The 18,730-nt window shown below is 43.8% G+C and overlaps 1 protein-coding gene across 2 annotated transcripts in view; it reads left to right on the top strand.

Annotated features, from left to right (window-relative positions):
* The window catches only part of ATXN3 (ataxin 3), a 357,787-nt gene extending 339,780 nt beyond the window's left edge, over nucleotides 1-18,007 (top strand). For both annotated transcript variants that reach the window (XM_086937684.1, XM_086937683.1), the window contains one exon: nucleotides 16,231-18,007. In XM_086937684.1, coding sequence (XP_086793810.1) covers nucleotides 16,231-16,322 — 92 coding nt within the window. In that variant the 3' untranslated portion in view covers nucleotides 16,323-18,007. The remainder of the gene's footprint in view (nucleotides 1-16,230) is intronic.
* The last annotated feature ends 723 nt before the right edge of the window (nucleotides 18,008-18,730 follow it).

Here is an 18,730-nt window from a genome sequence, read left to right as displayed (position 1 = left end):
TGTGTGTGCCTGGTGGAAGTGTGCACCGACGGCTGGTGGTGTGTGTGCCTGGTGGAAGCGTGCACTGACGGCTGGTGGTGTGTGTGCCTGGTGGAAGCGTGCAGTGACGGCTGGTGGAAGCGTGCAGTGACGGCTGGTGGTGTGTGTGCCTGGTGGGAGCAGGAGCATTCACAGTGATAGAAGACACAAAGAGACGAAGAGGGAGGGGGAGAAGGGAGGGGGGAGTGCGAGCAGAGGAGCATGATTCACAGCTAGAAGACACAAATGAAGCTGACCAGGAGGGAGGGGGAAAAGGGAGGGGGGTAGTGCAAGCAGAGGAGCCTGATTACAGCAATAAAAATACAGATGGCAGCTGTGCACGTGCACAAGCTCGTGAACGCAAGCTGAAGGCCAACAAAAGCCTCTAGTGGCACTTTTAAAAGCCACTTACTAAATGTCTCGAAGAGACAGCGCATGCGCTGTCTCAGATGAGACCTACAAAGGAAAGTAAACACAAAGTCACTGCTGATTTCGGTTTACACACGTTATCTCTGCATTTTGTCTGGACTTGACTTGTAGGATTCTTCAATCTCTTTCAGACCCATGCATACAGGAACAAAAGTCAACAGATAAAAAAGTATAAGCAGAACAAGACAGAGCAAAAGGAAGAAACATTGAGAGAAAGCAATAAAAAGAGAAACGGAGAAAGCAATAGTAAAATAGTGAAAATGGAGAGCCAGAGAGAATTAACCGAAACAAGCAGGGGCTGGTGGCTCAGTGGATTAGTGCATCCATTCTGGGAATCTGTGCTTGACTTTGTGGTCACATTCGTGAATCCCAATGGCTCCACTCAGCTTTTAGTCATTGGATAAAAGAGACCAGGGGAGGACTATCTTCGAGAGAGTTGAGTGAGTGGCGTTGCTCTACCATCAGTAGGGAGGATGAGAAGGAAAATTTTGTAGCTACTAAATGCTGGTGATAAACTAGCATAGTATGATTTCTTTTTATTTAATAATTTGAGGGATTGGTGCGACTACTGAAATGTCCTGTGCATGTGTTGAGTGAGGAAAGCACTCACCCTGAAGGTACAAGCCAGGCCAGTGACATTGATGGGCATGAGAAGGTGGGAATATGTTTGCATTTGGATGCTTATGCTGGTTGGGTCGGTTCTTCGACTCCTGTGTTAAACGTATTGTGAGGTGTTCCATATATTCAACATTGCTTTAGACCCAGAGACCGCTTTAGGTGCCCTTGTGTTGATCTTCGTGCGGCCATTTGCCACAGTTGTGTCTGTAATCACATGTTGTTGGTGATGGAAATGGTATTCCTTTTGGTGGTGTTTTCACTGATACTTTGCACGCTGGGTATAGGAAGCATCTATCTTAAAGAGCCATTTTCTCAGTTTCGTCCTGAAATCATGATAGTTGAAATCTTGTCTTTTCTTTGGAGGGAGGGATTTCAAAGCTTTTGGGACCTGATGAGAAACAAATCTTGGGGAATTCCAATAGGAGAGTTGTGAAAAACCTTAGATGGTTAGAAGGCACATGCCGGGAGAACATAATAAATGACTATGGGACATTGTTGTGTAAGGCTTTAAAACAAATGCAAAACTTGATTGGAGGCCAATGTAAAGCTGAAATGTGGCTTTAAAAGGGTGAGTGATTCAGCAGGTAGAACAGTTAGAAGATGGTGGGTTGTACATGCACTGAGATCAAGCTATAGGGCATTTGTATAATTATGTATACACCAAGTAAGTGCTTGGATGTTACAGTAAAGGTTTTTCTTTTTCACAGTTTGCCGAGACTTTTTAGATATGTTTAGATATCTGCAGTTTGAAATAGAGCAGGTCATCCAACAGGACTCCCAATATTCTTCACAGTTGTGGTGGGTAATGTACATTGGCCCAGAACATTGGGCCACCAGCTGGGTGCCCATACAGAAGGATGGCTATCTAGTACAATGACCTTAGGTTTTGCCTGAATTAAGATTGACATTAGTGGACATCCAGTCGTCTACTACCCTGAGATGTGACTGGAATTGAGGTGAGACAATTCAATATTGTTGTCAGGACCTTTGCCCAGTAACACTGTAGTTTGTTACATTCCCAAGTCATATGGAGACAGGTCGTCGGATCTGTCCCACATCTGGGGCTGACAGCCAAACGCGACGAGTGGATCCTATGTAGCCTTTGATGCGTCAAAGAAGTGTGATGCACGTTTTAACACTGGGTATGTTTTAAACCATGTGTTACTAGTCACTTCTTGGACCTAAGCACAGGCTCTCTTCCAGACCCCCTTCAAAAGTGGCTCAGCAAGTCATCCGTCCATCTGTCTCGAAGCCTCCGTCATGTAAATCTGTCGATCCCCTTTGAGAGCTTTGTAAATATGGATATCAAACCCCTAGTGGAGCCAGGATCCAATAGGAGTTATAGTGTCCGAGACTCCAGAGGTGCGTCTGGGGACTCCGTCCAGATCTTACGAGCCGAACGGGACATCTTTGCACATTGCAGAAACTGAGCCTGCTGCAGCTGATACAGATTCTGTGTCTCCCCCATTGGCAGGAAAGTGCAGTTCAGATACCGATCCCAAACCATGTGCATCCCCCTCGGACGACTGCATCATATTCATTGGCGCCTGCATCTGCCTAAAAGGCCACAGCCTGCCAAGGGGTAATAACTTCGCACATGGCTCCCTTTGAAGCACCCTTACAACCGACTGCTCCAAGGCTTCAGTCACCTCCGACCAATACAGGGACAATCCTTCTCATACAGGAATCAGCTCTCCAGTCCACAAGCAGTACCTTTTCCGCATTCGAACCTCCCATGCATCACTGTGCTGTGTACTGCATCAGTCCTGCCAAATAGTACATCTGCAAGTCCGGTAGCCCCAGTCCCCCCAGCTCCATGTCCAACTTTACCCTGCGCCTCTTATCAGCCAACTCGAGGGACACCAACAGACTGTTACGCTTAGCAAATGTAGAGCTCGGGATATTACACTTGGCGTTCTGTAGTACGTTCAGGCATTGCGGTAGCAATACCATCTTGGTAATGGCTATTCTGCCAAAGGCAAGCAAATCGAAAAACAGACAGATGCCTCCAGGCCCCCCATTACCCTTCCCAAATTGAGCCGGTAGCGAGCCTCTGAAGTAGGAGCCACCTGTATCCCCAGATAGCAGAAATGTTTAGTCTACCACCGGAGCCCAGTCATGGGTAGACTAGCCTGGTGTGCAGAAAGGAACAGTACTGTTTATTGCTTATTAACCTGTAGGCCTGACACCACACCAAAGTCAGTCGTAACCTGCAGAAAAAACCCACCGACCCCTCTGGGTGTGTACCTCTGCAATGTGAGTGTTGCCCTCCAACTCTATATGCCACACAACTATATCCTGGCACAGACCCAGGCCCATCCTCCTCAGTAGCTAGCAATCAAAGGGATGCTGTTGTGAATATTAAAGAAGAAGACTGACACCTATCTTGGAATATGATGCTTTATTTTGATTGATGACTTGTATAATGTTCGATTTTGCTCAGGATATATCGTGTCCATCCTCCTCAGTACTTCAGAGAGATACTCCTAGTTGAGCGTGTTGAACACTTTCTCAATATCTAAAGTTAACAGTGCAGCCGCAAGGTCCCCATCACCCACAAAGCCTACGAACAGGGGTAGGTGCATATCCAAGCATAACGGAATCCTGAAGTCTCTTCCAGCTTATTTAACTTGCATGAAGGGAGAGATCAGAGGATTGGCACAGTCTCTTACCCAGGGGATTAATGGTCACTTGTTTGAGCAGATCATAGACAGACTTTGAATTTAATGAAGTGGTGGAAAGGGAGTGCAATTTCCATAGCAAGTATGCACAGGCTCATGCTTATGGAAAGGGAAAGCACTGTGGCAAGTCACTAACTGGCATGATCATCTGCCTCTGAGCAGCTAATGAAGTATTTGAAATGGAGGATGTGACTGGGTTGTGACTCCAGGATACTGCTTTGGCTGCCTTTGTGCAATACTATCAGACTTTGTATACTTCCATGGGCTAATGCATCCCATCTCAAATTGCGGACTATAAAGATGACCTTGCTCTCAGCTGACTTGGTTTATGCTCATTGCCTTTTTCTTGCACAACCCTTCAACATTGAAGAAGTTAAAGAGTTATCAGGGAGCTCCCTGCCAGCAAAGCGCCGGACTCAGATGGGCTGTTGGCAGAATGTTATACGCCTTATCCTGCTCTTCTAGCCCTGCACTTGCTAGCAGTCTATGAGGAGGCCCGAACATGGCGAGTGCTCCCCCGTCAATGAGAAGGGTAATCATTCCACTCAAGAAGCTAGAGAAGCCAGCATGTAAATGTGAGTCCTACAGACCCCTTTTGCTTCTGAACTTTGAATTCAAAATCCCTGCCAAATGAATAGCCAACTGTTTAACACTTATTATGCCCGACCCGATGAGACCGAAACAGTCTGGGTTTATTCCAGGCCTTTCTACAGCTCATAACTTCACACTCTCTTTGCCCTGCTGAAATTTGGATCCGGTTCGTCCTGCTGTTGCTGCCTTTTTAGATTGCTCTAGGGTATTTCATTACCTACAATGGGAATTTCTATTCAGTATACTGTGCAAAATGGGCTTGCCTCATCAGTTCCAGGGCTGGATTATGATTTTGTATTCTTCTTAGGTGGCCAGATTTCAGGTAAATGGAGTCACTCACTGCTTCACCTATTGCTGTCCCACGAGGCTGGGCTGCCGTCTCTCTCCTCTTCGCTCTTGCACTGGAGCCCCTCGCTCAAAAGCCCAGCCAACACTATTCAGAACACGTGCTTCGTTATACCAGCTGCTATGTCCTCATGTTTTTGTGTGCGGATGATATGACCCTTTATGTTAGGACCCCTCTGGATGCCTCAACATGATCATGAGGATACATCAAATTTGTTGCTGTCGGGTGTAACAATTTAAATCTCAGATATTCCCTCTCACTACTAGCACACTTAGATTCACACCAGACTTCCCGCTGAAATGTTGCAGCAAGTCTCTAAAATACCTGGGTGTGTGGGTCAGTCAAGGTATGTATGTGGTCATGAGGAAAAACCATGGTGTTGTGATGGACCAGCTTCCTGAGCACATTACGTGCTGGATGTTGCTACCACTTTCTCTCACCAGACAGAGTAGAGCTTATCTACACTTGCTATGAACTCAACTGACTAAATTGACAAGGGAGGGCAAGCAGCCCAGAATTAAGTGGAAGACACTCATGTTACTCTTTCATCAGTTATGTTAAATGCTCATATAGCCCAAACAGCTACCCACTCTGAGTTTCCCGGGGTTTATAGCTACAGATAAAGTTAATCCCAACTCATATGGATTCAAAACAGTCACGTATTTAGTTGTCTGTGGAAATAGGGCAGAGAGGTGCAGGATCTCGGGTGTCACAGCAGATTGTTCCATAGCTTAGAGCCGAGGAATGGCCTTCAGGGTGGTGTTAAAGCCCCTGGTCCGGAATTATACTTCTTGAGTGCTCAGGCTCACTTTGCCTATTATTGGTGTCAGCCATCCCCTTACTTGACGCATCTTACAAATGAAAAAAACGTGGAGGCTCCGGTCCCTCTACAATCGCTAATTGTCACACCTTCCTCTGGCCGCACCCACTTAATAGCCACTACCACTTGCACATTTGAAACATGCGGTAAGTTCATCTACTCTTAATTGTTACTTAGCTATCATCGGCTCCTGCCAGTAATGCACAAAGCTAAGGCTATAGCCCAGCTGACTAACAGAGGCCTGCTACTTTGAGGCGACCTATGTAGTAGGGTCCTTTCATTACACTAGCGTAGTTCAAGAGAAATTCCCCTTATTCCCCTTTAGATGTATTTATGTATTATCAGGTGCAGGAATCCAGCACAAAGGCTGTGCCCCCAATTCCCCTCTGAGCCTGTTCCTTTCCAAACTTTGGGGACACTTTTCAACAGCCATCTCCACTAAGAATCTAATCTCAAGTCTGTACTGATTAGCTCAGGAAGAGACCCCTGTGGTCACTCAGACCAACCAGATGGGAAGAGGAGTTTGGATTGGAATTGTCAGAGGGGTTGTGGAGGTTCTGCCATGCTCAGACTGGCATGAAATTTCGTAGCAGCTTCACATCACCCATTAAAAGTTTCTCTAGATAGCATGCTGTGCCCCTCCTGCACTGTAGAAGTTTGGCCTAAAAGAGAAATCCACTTGTGAGAGATGTGGTATGTCTGAGACTATATTTTGCATTTAGGTTTGCAGTTCGATACAGTGCTTGCATACTGGATCAAAGTGATAACTACACGGTCTAATAAGGTTGAAGCGGAAATGTCCTTAACCCATAAGATCGCTCTGTTTGGGTGGGTAGCAGGAATATCCACGCCACATAAGATATTTCTTGCCTTGGCGCTCCTGCTGGGCAAGAGACAGGTGGCCTGCTGTTGGGGCAGAGGAAGATCCCCTAAATATAAGGAATGGTTTAATCCTATCTATACTGCAGTGAACCATTGGAACTATATGCCAAATTCATGCCACCCACTTGTAGATCCAGAGACATATGGAGTCTCCTGCAGGCTTACCTACTTATTCCCCTAATTTTGCACTTATGGGAACATCTGGCTTATGCCGTTGGCCCGTCCGAGACCTACGAATCAGCTACTCTGAACCTGATACTACGCCTGTCGCACCTTGCAGCTGTTTCAATGGAGGATCTATCTCTCTTTTGGCGCATAATTGGTGTTAATGTTATTTTCCCTATAATTACTTGTCTGACTTCTGGGCCAATAGAGGTGATGGGGATATAGTTGGCTTCCCTTTTCATCCCTGACATTATACTCTAATTTACGGATGTGTTATTACTACCTGTTATACAGTTTGCTTGCAAGTAGTGAAGGAAGAAAATAAAAACTTCCATAAATCAACCTCACACATCTGCTGAGCTGGACTGCAACTCACACATGTCCTCAGCTTACTCAGACCCAGTGATCATGCTTTCTCCATCTTGGATCCTAAAGCCTGGAACGACCTGCCACTGCATGCCAGTTTCTGCATTCTGAAAGAAACTGAAAACTTGGCTGAATTTCTAGGTTGGGCCCTGGTTTGGCCAAGGCTGCTCCAGCTTTCAGCACCAGGAACTGTACTAGGTTAGATCACGTGCTCTTCAAATACTCATAACAAGAATCATTTTTTCATATTCACAAGGTAGTATACACTGTAGATTGTCGCACCAACTGCAAATTTCTACCAAATGTTGTTTCCCCTTTACATATGAATAAGAGCCCAAATCTCTGCCCAAGGTTGTTTCGCCTTTCCCTGTGAACCAGACTATTGAGCTGCCTTTTTTCTTCCCACAGCTAGAGTCTAACATAGAAAGGGCTCTTCACACTCTGGATGGCAAGAGAGTGCTTCTGTACTACACTGAGAGTCTTTTAGAAAATCCACTCCAGTACTAAGTTGAGTCTTATAGATAATCTGCTCAGCTTTTTCTAGCCTTCACCAAACTTCATATGGGTGGTGCCATCTCTAGAGCTTGCTTTGCCAGGTGGATGGTAAAATGCATACAGACTTGCTGTGCCAAGATTAAGCGCACATTCCCTGTGCCCCTAGAGCCTACTCTACACACAAAAAGTGCACAACTCTAGTATTCTTGGAAAAATCCCAATAATGTATATCTGAAAGTCTGCTGCTTGATGAATGCCGCATACCTTCACCAAGCATTACTGTGTTGACGTTCTTGCGCGTCAGTAGACTTTAGTTGGATAAATGGTCTTAAGAAAACTTTTTCAAACATCTCCATCATCAGCTTGATAGCTACCACTCTGGAGAGGGACTGCTTTATCGTCTATGCCGAGCATGTATATCTACTTTCTCATTATGAATGAAAAATGTTACTTACCATGCAACCATCATTTGTAACTTGTAGTGCAGTAGAGTCCTATCTACCCACCTTCCTGCCAGGAAGTAAGCGCTGATCAGATATTTTTCGCCTTTACCTTTTACTATGTACAATACACTGTCTTCAAAACTACTCTCCACTTACACTACTCTCGCTGAGTAGAAAATAATACAATGTGGGTGTTGGTGCATTGTGGACAAAGGGTGGAGTCATAACAGGTCTTGTGACAGTAACTACTTTGAAGAAAAACGTATTGCAAACATCGGAATCAACACTAGCTGGCAGAGAATGTGAATCTACAGTACTATATGCTACAAACATATGGTTACAGGGGAAGACCGACATTCAGGGGAAGGTGGTTTTGTTACGAACCGACAACATGATCACCATGTTTTACTTGCAAAAGAAAGGCAGCATACACACTATTCGACTGTCCGCATTAGCTCAGCTAATTTGCCATTGGGTAATCCACCCCAATTAAATTGCCTGACAGAGTCTGTGTGGACAACAAATTTTCAAACCTGCTCAGCTGGGTGCAGCAACAAGTCCATGAGTGGGAACTGCACTCACAATTCCTATTCCCTTGCTTTCGTCAGGGACAGTAGGGGTGTCCCATGCAGACCTCTTCTCCACATGGAAAAACTCAAAATGCCCAAGCTTTGCCTTCAGGTTTCCACCTCCCAGTCCATGGGCAATGCTTTGTGGTCGAACTAGTGAGGGACCTTTACATACAGTTTTTTTCCTCTCCCATTTCGACTGTACATAGTAAGGAAACAGTGTCAAACATCCCTTATCCTCATCCTGGTGGCCCCCATGTGGGCCGGACAACCATGGTTCTCAACCCATATAAAATTGTCCATTGTCCTGCACAAGAAGCTTCCTAATATGCCAGACTGTCTCCCACAGAACTAGGGCAGAGTCAAACACCAGAACCCTAGGCAGGTCAGCCTAGCAATAGGGCTCATAGGCAAGGAAAAAGGAGACATATTTATCCATCACCAGATTCAGAGTATTCCAGTACATACTCCACTTCAAGGGTCAACCCATGTTCTCCTTCACCGGCACTAACCCCTCTTCCTCTACCTCCTCTTCGACCTCCGCCACCACCTCCTCAAACTCCTCCAGTGCTTCCTACACCAGCACCAGCCACTCCCACACCGAGGCCCAGATCTCAGTCCAGATCGCGCCATCATTCAACCTGCCCTCTTCATAGCCCAAGGCACACATCTTCCAGGCGCTCTCGGCATCGTCATTATTTACAACGGTCTCAGTCTAGACATCATACCATGGATATATCTTCCACTTCTACCAGACGGTACTCTCCAAAACTTTCAGATTCCCCACCTCAGAGCTCTTGGAGAGGGGAACTGCAAAACCTAATCTTGCTATATCAACTTCAACTCCTACAACATCTGCAATATTTGAGACACTTCAACACAGGTCAGCATGAAGATCATTCCTGCCACTAGTGCCAGGTCTCCTAGAACTGGCTATGGATCTTTTCTAACTCCAGCCTTGGTTAAACCAGCTCCATTGAGGCTTCAAAAGAAATATCGCCTGGAACAAGATCCTGCTTTTCTCCATATTGACCCATCTCCAGACTCAGTTATTGTGGTAGTGGCAAAAAAGCTCAATGCCACTACCCCCACTTCTACAGTGCCTCCCGATAAGGAGTGTCAAAAGTTACACTTGGTGGGTCGTAAAGTTTGCAACATTGCAGCAACCACAATTAAAGCAGCTAGTTCAACTGAACTTCTTGACCGTTATGACTGGGCACTATGGAATCCATGCAACAGTTCGCAGAACATCTCCCTAGAGATAAACAGGAAGACTTCATGGAAATCCTAAATGAAGGATTAATAGTTTTCAACAAAATCATTAGTGCTGCAGCAGACTCTTCTGTATTAGTGGAACATGAGTACTGCCACAGCGTCGCTTTGAGAAGGCATTCATGGCTCTGTCCTGCATCCCTCTAAACAGATGATATTGAATCTCTCATTCTCCAGTACTACCCTCTTGGGATGCCACACCAATGATGAGATGGCACAAATGAAACTGGATATGCGGACTCTCAAGGCAGTCGGCTCAAAGAGACCCAAAAGCAGAGGAAATATTTCAGGCTCTACAAATGCTGTTTCTGTTCTCAAAGCGTTCAAACCACTCCGAGGCAGCAGGGGTGCCAACAACACTACCAACGGACTTATCAACTTTACCAACAGAAGCAGACTAGGGGAGGATCCACCCAGCAGGAGGAAAACAATCATCAGGATCAAAACCCTGAATTACTACTCCCCCCTCTTCTGTTACCCACTCCGATGGGGGAAAGCATTTCTTGTTATATGGCAGAGTGGCAAAACATAACACAAGACTCCTGAGTTCTGAATATTGTGCAAAATGAATATTGTCTCAGGTTCACCAGTCCTCCAGCGTCCATACCTCCGAAACCGTCTAGTTTCCAACTCCCATTGCTTCGATCGAAAGTCAACATCCTTTTACAAAAGCAGGCAGTGGAACCTGTTTCTCACAAGTAATGAGGGTCAAGCACTTATTACAGATACTTTCTGGTGAAGAAGAAAGACCAAAACGATTTCAGACCCATACTTGACCTCAAAACAGCTAACAGATGGATTCTGTGAGAAACGTTCCGGGTAATGTCTTTACATCACATCTATCCCCAATTACTGTGGGAGATTGGCTCTGTTCCATCAACCTTCAAGACGCATACATTCATATTCCAATCGCCAGAAGACATTGAAAGTTCTTGAGGTTCGAAGTGGGGCAGGGCCATTATCATTACCAAGTACTTCCATTTTGCCTGAAGTCAGCACCCTGAACATTCTTAAAGGGCACAGCAGTAGTTGCTGCCCATTTCAGGAAGCACAGAATATTCATCTACTCATACCTAGACGATTGGCTAATCAAGGCATCAACGTCTCCAGAAGCTCAGCTTCATTACAACTAGACTTGTAGTCTCCTCCAAAGGTCAGGGCTTCATGTCAACCTCAGCAAGTCAACGTTCATCTCAGTTCAAACCTTACGTTATGTGGGAGCCTCTATCGACATAATGCAGGCAAAAGTGTGCTCTTCATTGGAGAGATGCTTATCGATCCTTCAGAAGTGTCATTTTCTCATGAAAGTCTCCTCTAACGGTGAGAACACTATTGTTTCTTCTTGGCGCGATGGCCTCCTACATCTTCCTCACATCAGTTGCTTGTCTACACATGCAACCTTTGCAGAAATGTTTCGAGGACCAGTGTAACCAACTGATCGACAATTGGAAAGACAGGATAAAACTATCCCTTCATGCGAAGCTGTCCCTGAAATGCTGGTGCTCCCCAGCCAACCTGCTTCAAGGTATGCCATTTCATCAGGAGATTCCTCCTCAAACAATAGTGGCAAATGCATTACTACTGGGATGGGGAGCCCACATGGTTCACCTCCAAATTCAGGGCAAGTGGTCACAGCGAGAGATGACATATCACTCTCCTATAACTACGTGCAGTCCATCTGGTGCTGATGGTGTTTTGCCCATCACTCAGATCCCAGTCCCTGCTCGTTCAGAAGGACAGTGCAATCACCATGTACTGCCTCAACAAGCTGGGAGAAAATAGGTCCAGGCCCTTGTCACACATGGCCCAAACAGTCTGGAAATGGCTCATAGCCGGGGATCTGACTATCACGGCAACTCACCTTCCAGGTGACCAAAATGCTCAGGTAGATTCTTTCAGCAGAGTTCTGCAAGAAAACCACAAGCTGGTCTAATACAACAACGTCATACAAAACATTTTCAAACTGGGGGGCACTCCTGCCATTGACTTGTTCGCCACCACAAAAAAAATCAAAGCTTAGCCTCAAGGTACTTCTAGTCAGGGACACTGGGGAATCCCCTATGTATTAACTGATCTAGCAAATTATTCCTTACTTACTACATTTGGCAAAATCTGGTTTGCAATTCTCTTCTATAAAGGTTGACTTGGCAGCTCTTAATCCTCACAGAAAATGTCCTTCACAAATCTCTTTTTTTTCAAAAGTCCTGTGATCAAGGGTTTTCAAGATTGTTTGAAGATGTCTTCCCTCCCATTAGTCGTCCTTCGCCTCCCTGGGACCTCAATGTAGTCCTTTCACAGCTTATGCAGGACCTTTTTGAGTCCATCCACAAGGTATCTCTACAACATCTGTCATAGAAAACTGCTTTCCTCGTGGTGATCACATCAGCCTGCAGGGTTAGTGAGATCTAAGCATTATGCTCTCATGAACCATACAGTTTTTCACACTAGCAAAGTGGTTATGAGAACTCACCCGAAATTCCTCCCTGAGGTTATTTTGGATTTTCCATGTTATTGAGACCATATCATTACCAACATTATTTCAGAATCCCTCTACTCCAGTTGAAAGATCTCTTCATTCTCTAGAAGTGAGAAGTGTCTTTAAGTTTTGTCTTGATAAGACATGTGACATCCTGCTATATTGCTGCTATATTCAGTAATATCTGTATACCGGATATTTGCAAAGCAACCATGTGGAGATCTGTTCATACATTTATCAAGCACTATTGCCTAGACTCTGATGCTAGAGCAGATGCTCAAGTAGGACAGGCCTCCCTCAGAAATCTATTTGCTTAAATGTCTACCTTAGTTCATCCTCTGTCTTCTCCACTGCTCTTAGTAGGGATGGGCTTGCTGCTCTATTCAGTGCTCATGACCATCAATAGAAATTCCCTAGGAGAGGAGGAATAGTTTCTTACCAGTAACTCCTGTTTTCTTGTAGGGGAATTTCCAATATAGTCCGAGATAACCCTCCCTCCTCCCTGATGAAGTGGACAGAGGTAACCATGGGATAAAAATATTATCATGCATCGCCTCAAAAAGAACTGAAGCAACTGCCATCTGCTGAGCATGATGGAATACTGGTGGTCCCTAGGTTCTTAAAGGCACAGTCTCTATTTTAAGCTCCTATAGTGACAGCCTATGGGGCTTCGCTGTTTTGCTCTCCTTCATCTCTATCAAACAAGGGTTTGTGAAAGAGAGTTATGCCCTATTCTTAAAACATCATGAAATTATACACATATACTTCCTCCTGGCCTCTTTTTTGAGTATAAGATAAAGAATTGAGCCATTGTGGCGTATTCCTGTATGCTGCATAATCATTTTCCTTCTTAAGGGACTATGCAGGCCATTCTGAAGAAAGGCGGAAATCTACACTTGAGAAGATAGATTATGAAAAAGTGCTTCAGGGTCCCCACACATGTGCAGGACTATTTAGTGTTTATGACTATAATGGAAATTTCCTACGAGAGAACAGGAGTTACAGGTAAGATACTATTCCTTATCCTTAAAACCAACCCCAAGTTCCTGCTTAAGATAATCTCCCTTTCTCATTTTTATCCGAATATCGCGTTCCCAGACTCCTTCTCCCAGCTTGACTCAGTAGCTGAGAAAGCATTTCACACACTTACCGTCAAGTGTGCTCTTATTTATTGCATAGACAACCAAGTCCTTCTGTAAAACACAACAGCTTTTTGTTTCCTTTGTGCATCTTCATAAAGGTCATCCCGTAGCTAAGGCAGGTATAGCCAGGTGGATCGGTAATTGTATCCAGACCGGTTACCTTCGAGCCGAAGGGACCCTACCTGCCCTTCTCAGGCCTCACTGCACTCTCAAACAGGGCACTACTGTGGTCTTTCTTTGGAACATACCCATTGCTGACATCTCTAACACTACCATGTAGTCAACTCCACACACCTTCACAAAGCATTACAGTGTGGCTATTCTTGTTAGGCAGCAGTTTAGAGTGGGTCAAACTGTCCAAAGGACTCAGTTTCAAACCTCTGCACCCGTCACATGCTTCCCACCACTTAGGGCAGTACTGCCTGACAGTCTATGCAGAGCATATGTATCTACACTACAGCCAGACATGCTAAGAAATGATTGTAAGGATCTGTTCATTGCATGTAGTGCTGTAGATGTGCATTGTGCCTAACCAGAAGCCATATATCTTCAACTCATATGATTATTTTCTACTCCTGATCTTCATACTATCCTGTTCACTGCTCCATACCTACTCTCACCTGCCGGGCGGAAAAATAATCTGGAGTTGGTGCCCATGCACTTTCACCACCAGAGGACAAGTCACAGAGAACTTGTGGCTCGAAAGATTTATTCAAAGAAAAACAAGTTGTAACAGTCTGAGCCCAACACTTGATGGCAGGAGTATACAAAGCATGTAAATATATAGCACACATGCAACAAACAGATACTTACAGGGTAAGTAAAATAATCCTTTCTCCTCATCAAAGGGAACTGGTGCTACTTTCTCGTTTTCTATTTGATATCATTTGGATCTGCTTCTAGAAAACTATTTTATTGATAGCCACTTATCGGTAGCTACATGGTTTTGTGGTGCAAATCAGATGTTCATATAGATATGGAGTAAACATCAACCATTTCATGACATCTATTATCTGGAAAGAAAATATAGAGTATGGAATGTTTAGAATAGCAATGCATTATTGGTTTCATATTCCTTGTAGGTGAGATGACAGAAATGTATTACAGTCCTGTCAAGTATCACGCAATAGGTGTGACGCTCACGCATTTCAGTGCGGCGATCCGCATCACCGCACTGAAATGAATTGTCCCGCATTTTGCCACCTGCCAGCGCGCACCACCTGTGGCGCCTGTGCACTCTTTGCTGCTCCCGAGAGAGCCTGCATTGCTGGGCAGTGATTGTCTTTCTGCACCTGTGCTGTTGCTGAGCCTTAGTATTCCTGGCCAGCATAATTTACCGCGGCCACGAGACAGACCTTATGAATTGCCGCATGTCTCCTCAAAGTAAGTTAGTGCCTGTGAGGTATAATCTCTCTGCTTAATTAATTATTAGCGTGATAGCACTACCGCCTGTGTCACTTCCAAGGGACACGTGTATAATTTATCAGGGGTGTTGAGGGACGAGCGGTGACTAATGTAACTAAAAATACACAGAAAAGCTCGTATTCGCCAATCAGGTCACCCGATGGTTAACTTGACCTGGGATCTACTCTGAGCTTCTCACTGTCTGGGCCGAAAGTGATATTTGTAAAGTTTCTCCCAGCCTTGTTTACAGGAGAAAAGAAGCAGATCACTGTATATACACTTCTTGCACTTCAGAGATGTAAGCCCTCGCAACCGAACTTTAACAGTATCAAGTAGCATCTGGGCCCCTACCTCGGCCACGCCAGGTAGTAGTACCTTCACCTGCATGTCAATAGATCCTGACACTGAACAAGGATCTCTTTCCTTGTGTGTGTCTGTCAGGTGAGCACGGGGAGCCTCAGGAGCTGGAATTAAGCTGGACCAAAGCCCTTGTTTTTAAAGCTTCTCAGGCTTCACTTTTTTAAACATTTTGGTGGCTGTAGCAGCACACTGGAGCAGTCCAGTAATGCATTGAAAGGGTCAAGGCTGATCCTGTTTATAACGTTGTTGCCTTCCCCACCCCCCCTCCCCCCCACCAGTCTTTTATCCTAATTTTGCTAAAAGGGGTTAGTTAACCCCAAACACTGTGGTACGTTTTGAATCCCAAGTGTGTCCTTCTCCAGACCAGACACTGTTAAAATATACTGCTAGTATGGATGACGTGTCATACTCATTCCTACACCTTGTAATGCTGATTGTTAAATAAAATATACCATTTCTTAAAGAATGAATTACCCACGAATGAGTCATTGTCTCTGTATCAAGTGTAAATGATGTAAAGTACTCTGACACTCTCCTCTAATATATCAGCCCTATAAAACAAATTAAATGCTCATGAGAGAGGGGCTATGTAGGGATGAGGCGAATTAATGGAGGGTGGTAGTAAGGGAATCTGTAAAAAAGGAAGTCCTGGGGATGTTGCATTGAGCATCACCTGCGCTAATGTCAGCTTTGAAGAGTGAGTCAGTGATGTATATCACTGTGCTGTTTGACATTGATAGTTTTGTCCAGTTGTGAAGGTGTCTACTAGGTCTTGACCATATGTAGAAAAACACTTCAATAGTACATTGCTTACCTTACAATGGAAGTGACGATCTCTTACATCCAGTAATTATTTTTTTTATATTTAACTGTGTGTGTCTTTGCATATGTACAAAGAGCGTTGGTAAGTGTTTGTTTGCTCAAATGGGTGTAATTTCTGATATTTAATTGTTCCCATTGACTTCATTGCTTGATTTTGCTCGCGACAAAGTGTCACTCAGTCCTAGAATGTCACTCATATTTACACTGAAAAAATGTAAATGTTACACATAAGCAAACTGAAAACTTGGCAGATATGGTATCGGTCAAAGTTTTTTTTATTCATATAGTGGGTTTGTAAGTAAGCTTGACTCGTATTTCTTTCTTTCATAAGGAGCCTGTACAAGTAAAGAAAGCGTGAAGCAGGAAGACACCAAATTGCTCGTGAAAACTGGCAAAGACATATCAAAGACCGAGGACAAATGATAAAAGAACTGTATTTTGTACTATTAAACGCTCGTTATCAGCTTTATGCTGTTCCTGTGTAACCAGAGAGCACAGGTGTCCCAGATGTATATTTTAAAACTGAATTTACAAACATTTGTTTTTTCAAATGCTTTTATGAATGTCTGATTAAATGTCCGAATGTTACTGTCTTGGTTTTGCTCAGAAGCAGCTTTCAATCTAGCACCTTAAGGATTTTTTTTTTATCTTGCGTGTTTTTGTTTCTAAGGAGGGAACAAAGTGAATGATTGAAAATGAGTTTATTTGTTGCTGGAGAGAGGTTGTGTTTTGATACTTGAGGAGAATGTGACCAGGAGGTGATCGATGTCAGATTAATATATTGCAGTGAAAAAAATCAAGTTAGTATTTGTCAATGGTGCTTTTCATCCTGTTTACATAGACCTATTTCTGCAATATATTGTCATGGGTACAATATTGAAACTTTTCAACTTGATAAATGTATTTTCAAGAGAAAGTTTGAAGGACTGTATGTGTTAATAATTTTTCACAGCGTGTCCAATTCTTTAAGTATCTAAACGTGTGTTTTTTTTTAAAGAAGCAACGCTGACTTCATCTATTAAATGGGGCAGATTTGCAAAGAGCAGTTTTCCTTGTCGTTATCAGACTGGTTTTAAATTTGAGAGCTAATCTATCAACAGTAATCTCTTAGTTCCACACTTTACAGTGTTAATTCTGACTACCTGTAAGTTATCAATGTTTGCTCTAGGAGGGCATTTTTTATTCGTCTTTCAGAGTAAAAGAGATGCTGTTGCCTGGTGTGCACCTGTCTGAAAAACATTCTCCATCCCCACACCACAACCAGTTGAGTCAGTGTATTTGTATTACTAAACTTTCCAACCTGTTGAACTTTAATATGTAACCTCCGTTAGCCTGCTGCACATTATAGCATCCGTGAGCAAGAAAGAGTCGTCATTTAATTTGAAGAGGTTAGAAGCGTGGAAATGAAAATACAAGTGACTATGAATTGTACTGTTTTGGTTAAATGCTAGTGCATGAACTTATTTGAACACTGTAAATATTTTGATAAATGGGACTCTAGCAGGAAGGGCACCGTAGAAGTTCCGAAATCTGCTACATGTGCAAGATGTTAAATAATTTTATGAGCACACACAGTCAAGAAAATGTGGGTTTCCGAAACAGTTGAGCATGCTCCATTTCCCAATCCGTTATGATCAGGATCCTGGCTATGATTTAAACGGCTTGATTTATGTGCATTTTTCTGGATTGTGTATGCAGATACATGTGCCATGCATTCTGTTTTTTGTGGGATCTGGACAACAGTAACAAAATCAGTGAATAGATAACAATTCACCTGTTAACCTACTGAATATGGGTTGTCAGATTTATACGTTTCTACGACCATGCCCGTTCCAATTATTTATTTTTGGAAGTATGGACAGGTTTCAGTGCTGTTTAACGAAATGGCATTTAACTAATGGAAGAATGGACGACTTTTTCTTATGTTATTATTTTCTGTTTGTTTTATTGGGGTGGATGATCATCTTTTAAACTACAGTGGATCTACCCACTGTATTTATTTGCTGTCTCCTGATTACTCTTGGGGAATTCTGATCTGCATAATGCAATAAGAACAAAAACATATGCTTGCCACCCACCAACAATGAATAAATACTTAATAACATTGATAATTGCCTGTACTTGTTCATATAAAATGAGTTCACATATGACTTTGGTATGCATGTGTTTGTGTATATGTGTCATAGTGGGAAGTAAGCAAAGAGTATGGCTTTCCTGCAAGCGCTGAGTACTCAATAGGTCTTTTGGGGCAGCAACTTCACTGTAAGGCTTTGGAAAGCTGTAGCACCCTACTCTTTCTTCTGGACTGCCCTGTTTTTCCCCTCCAGTATGCTTGACAGTCATTTGATGCTATTGGAAATGAACCATGTTGTTTTTTAACTTGCCACATAAGATCTCTGCTCTGATTTCGTGGGGCAGCCAAGGTTTTCCCCTAAAAAGGGTACTTCCCTCTCAACCCAGACTGTACAGGGACTGGGGATGGCAGCAGTAAAATTATAATTAAATTTTTAGGTTGAGCCTTGGCAGTGCATGCGCTGCTCTGTGAGACATGCTGTATTGAGGTAGGGACATGAAGTTCCACCCACTTTGGCTTGTGTCATTGTCCACTGTAAGATGTGGCTGTTTATTAGTCAAAAGACTGAGTAGTCCCTCCTTAGTACGGCCTTGTCTCATTTTGTAACCTCCCATGGCAACACCCCCTGTTACGTGTGTTGTTTCTCAGCAGTATTTAATTAGAGCCTCCAGACAGTATTTTCTGAAATGGCGTTGTCCTGGCTGCTGTTGCAGGCAGGACACGCTCTCTCCTAACCCTTTTTAAAAATGTTATAGCA

The sequence above is a fragment of the Lissotriton vulgaris genome, chromosome 9 (genome assembly GCF_964263255.1).
Source record: "Lissotriton vulgaris chromosome 9, aLisVul1.2, whole genome shotgun sequence".
Classification (NCBI taxonomy): Eukaryota; Metazoa; Chordata; class Amphibia; order Caudata; family Salamandridae; genus Lissotriton; species Lissotriton vulgaris.
This window is presented reverse-complemented; position numbering and strand designations above follow the sequence as displayed.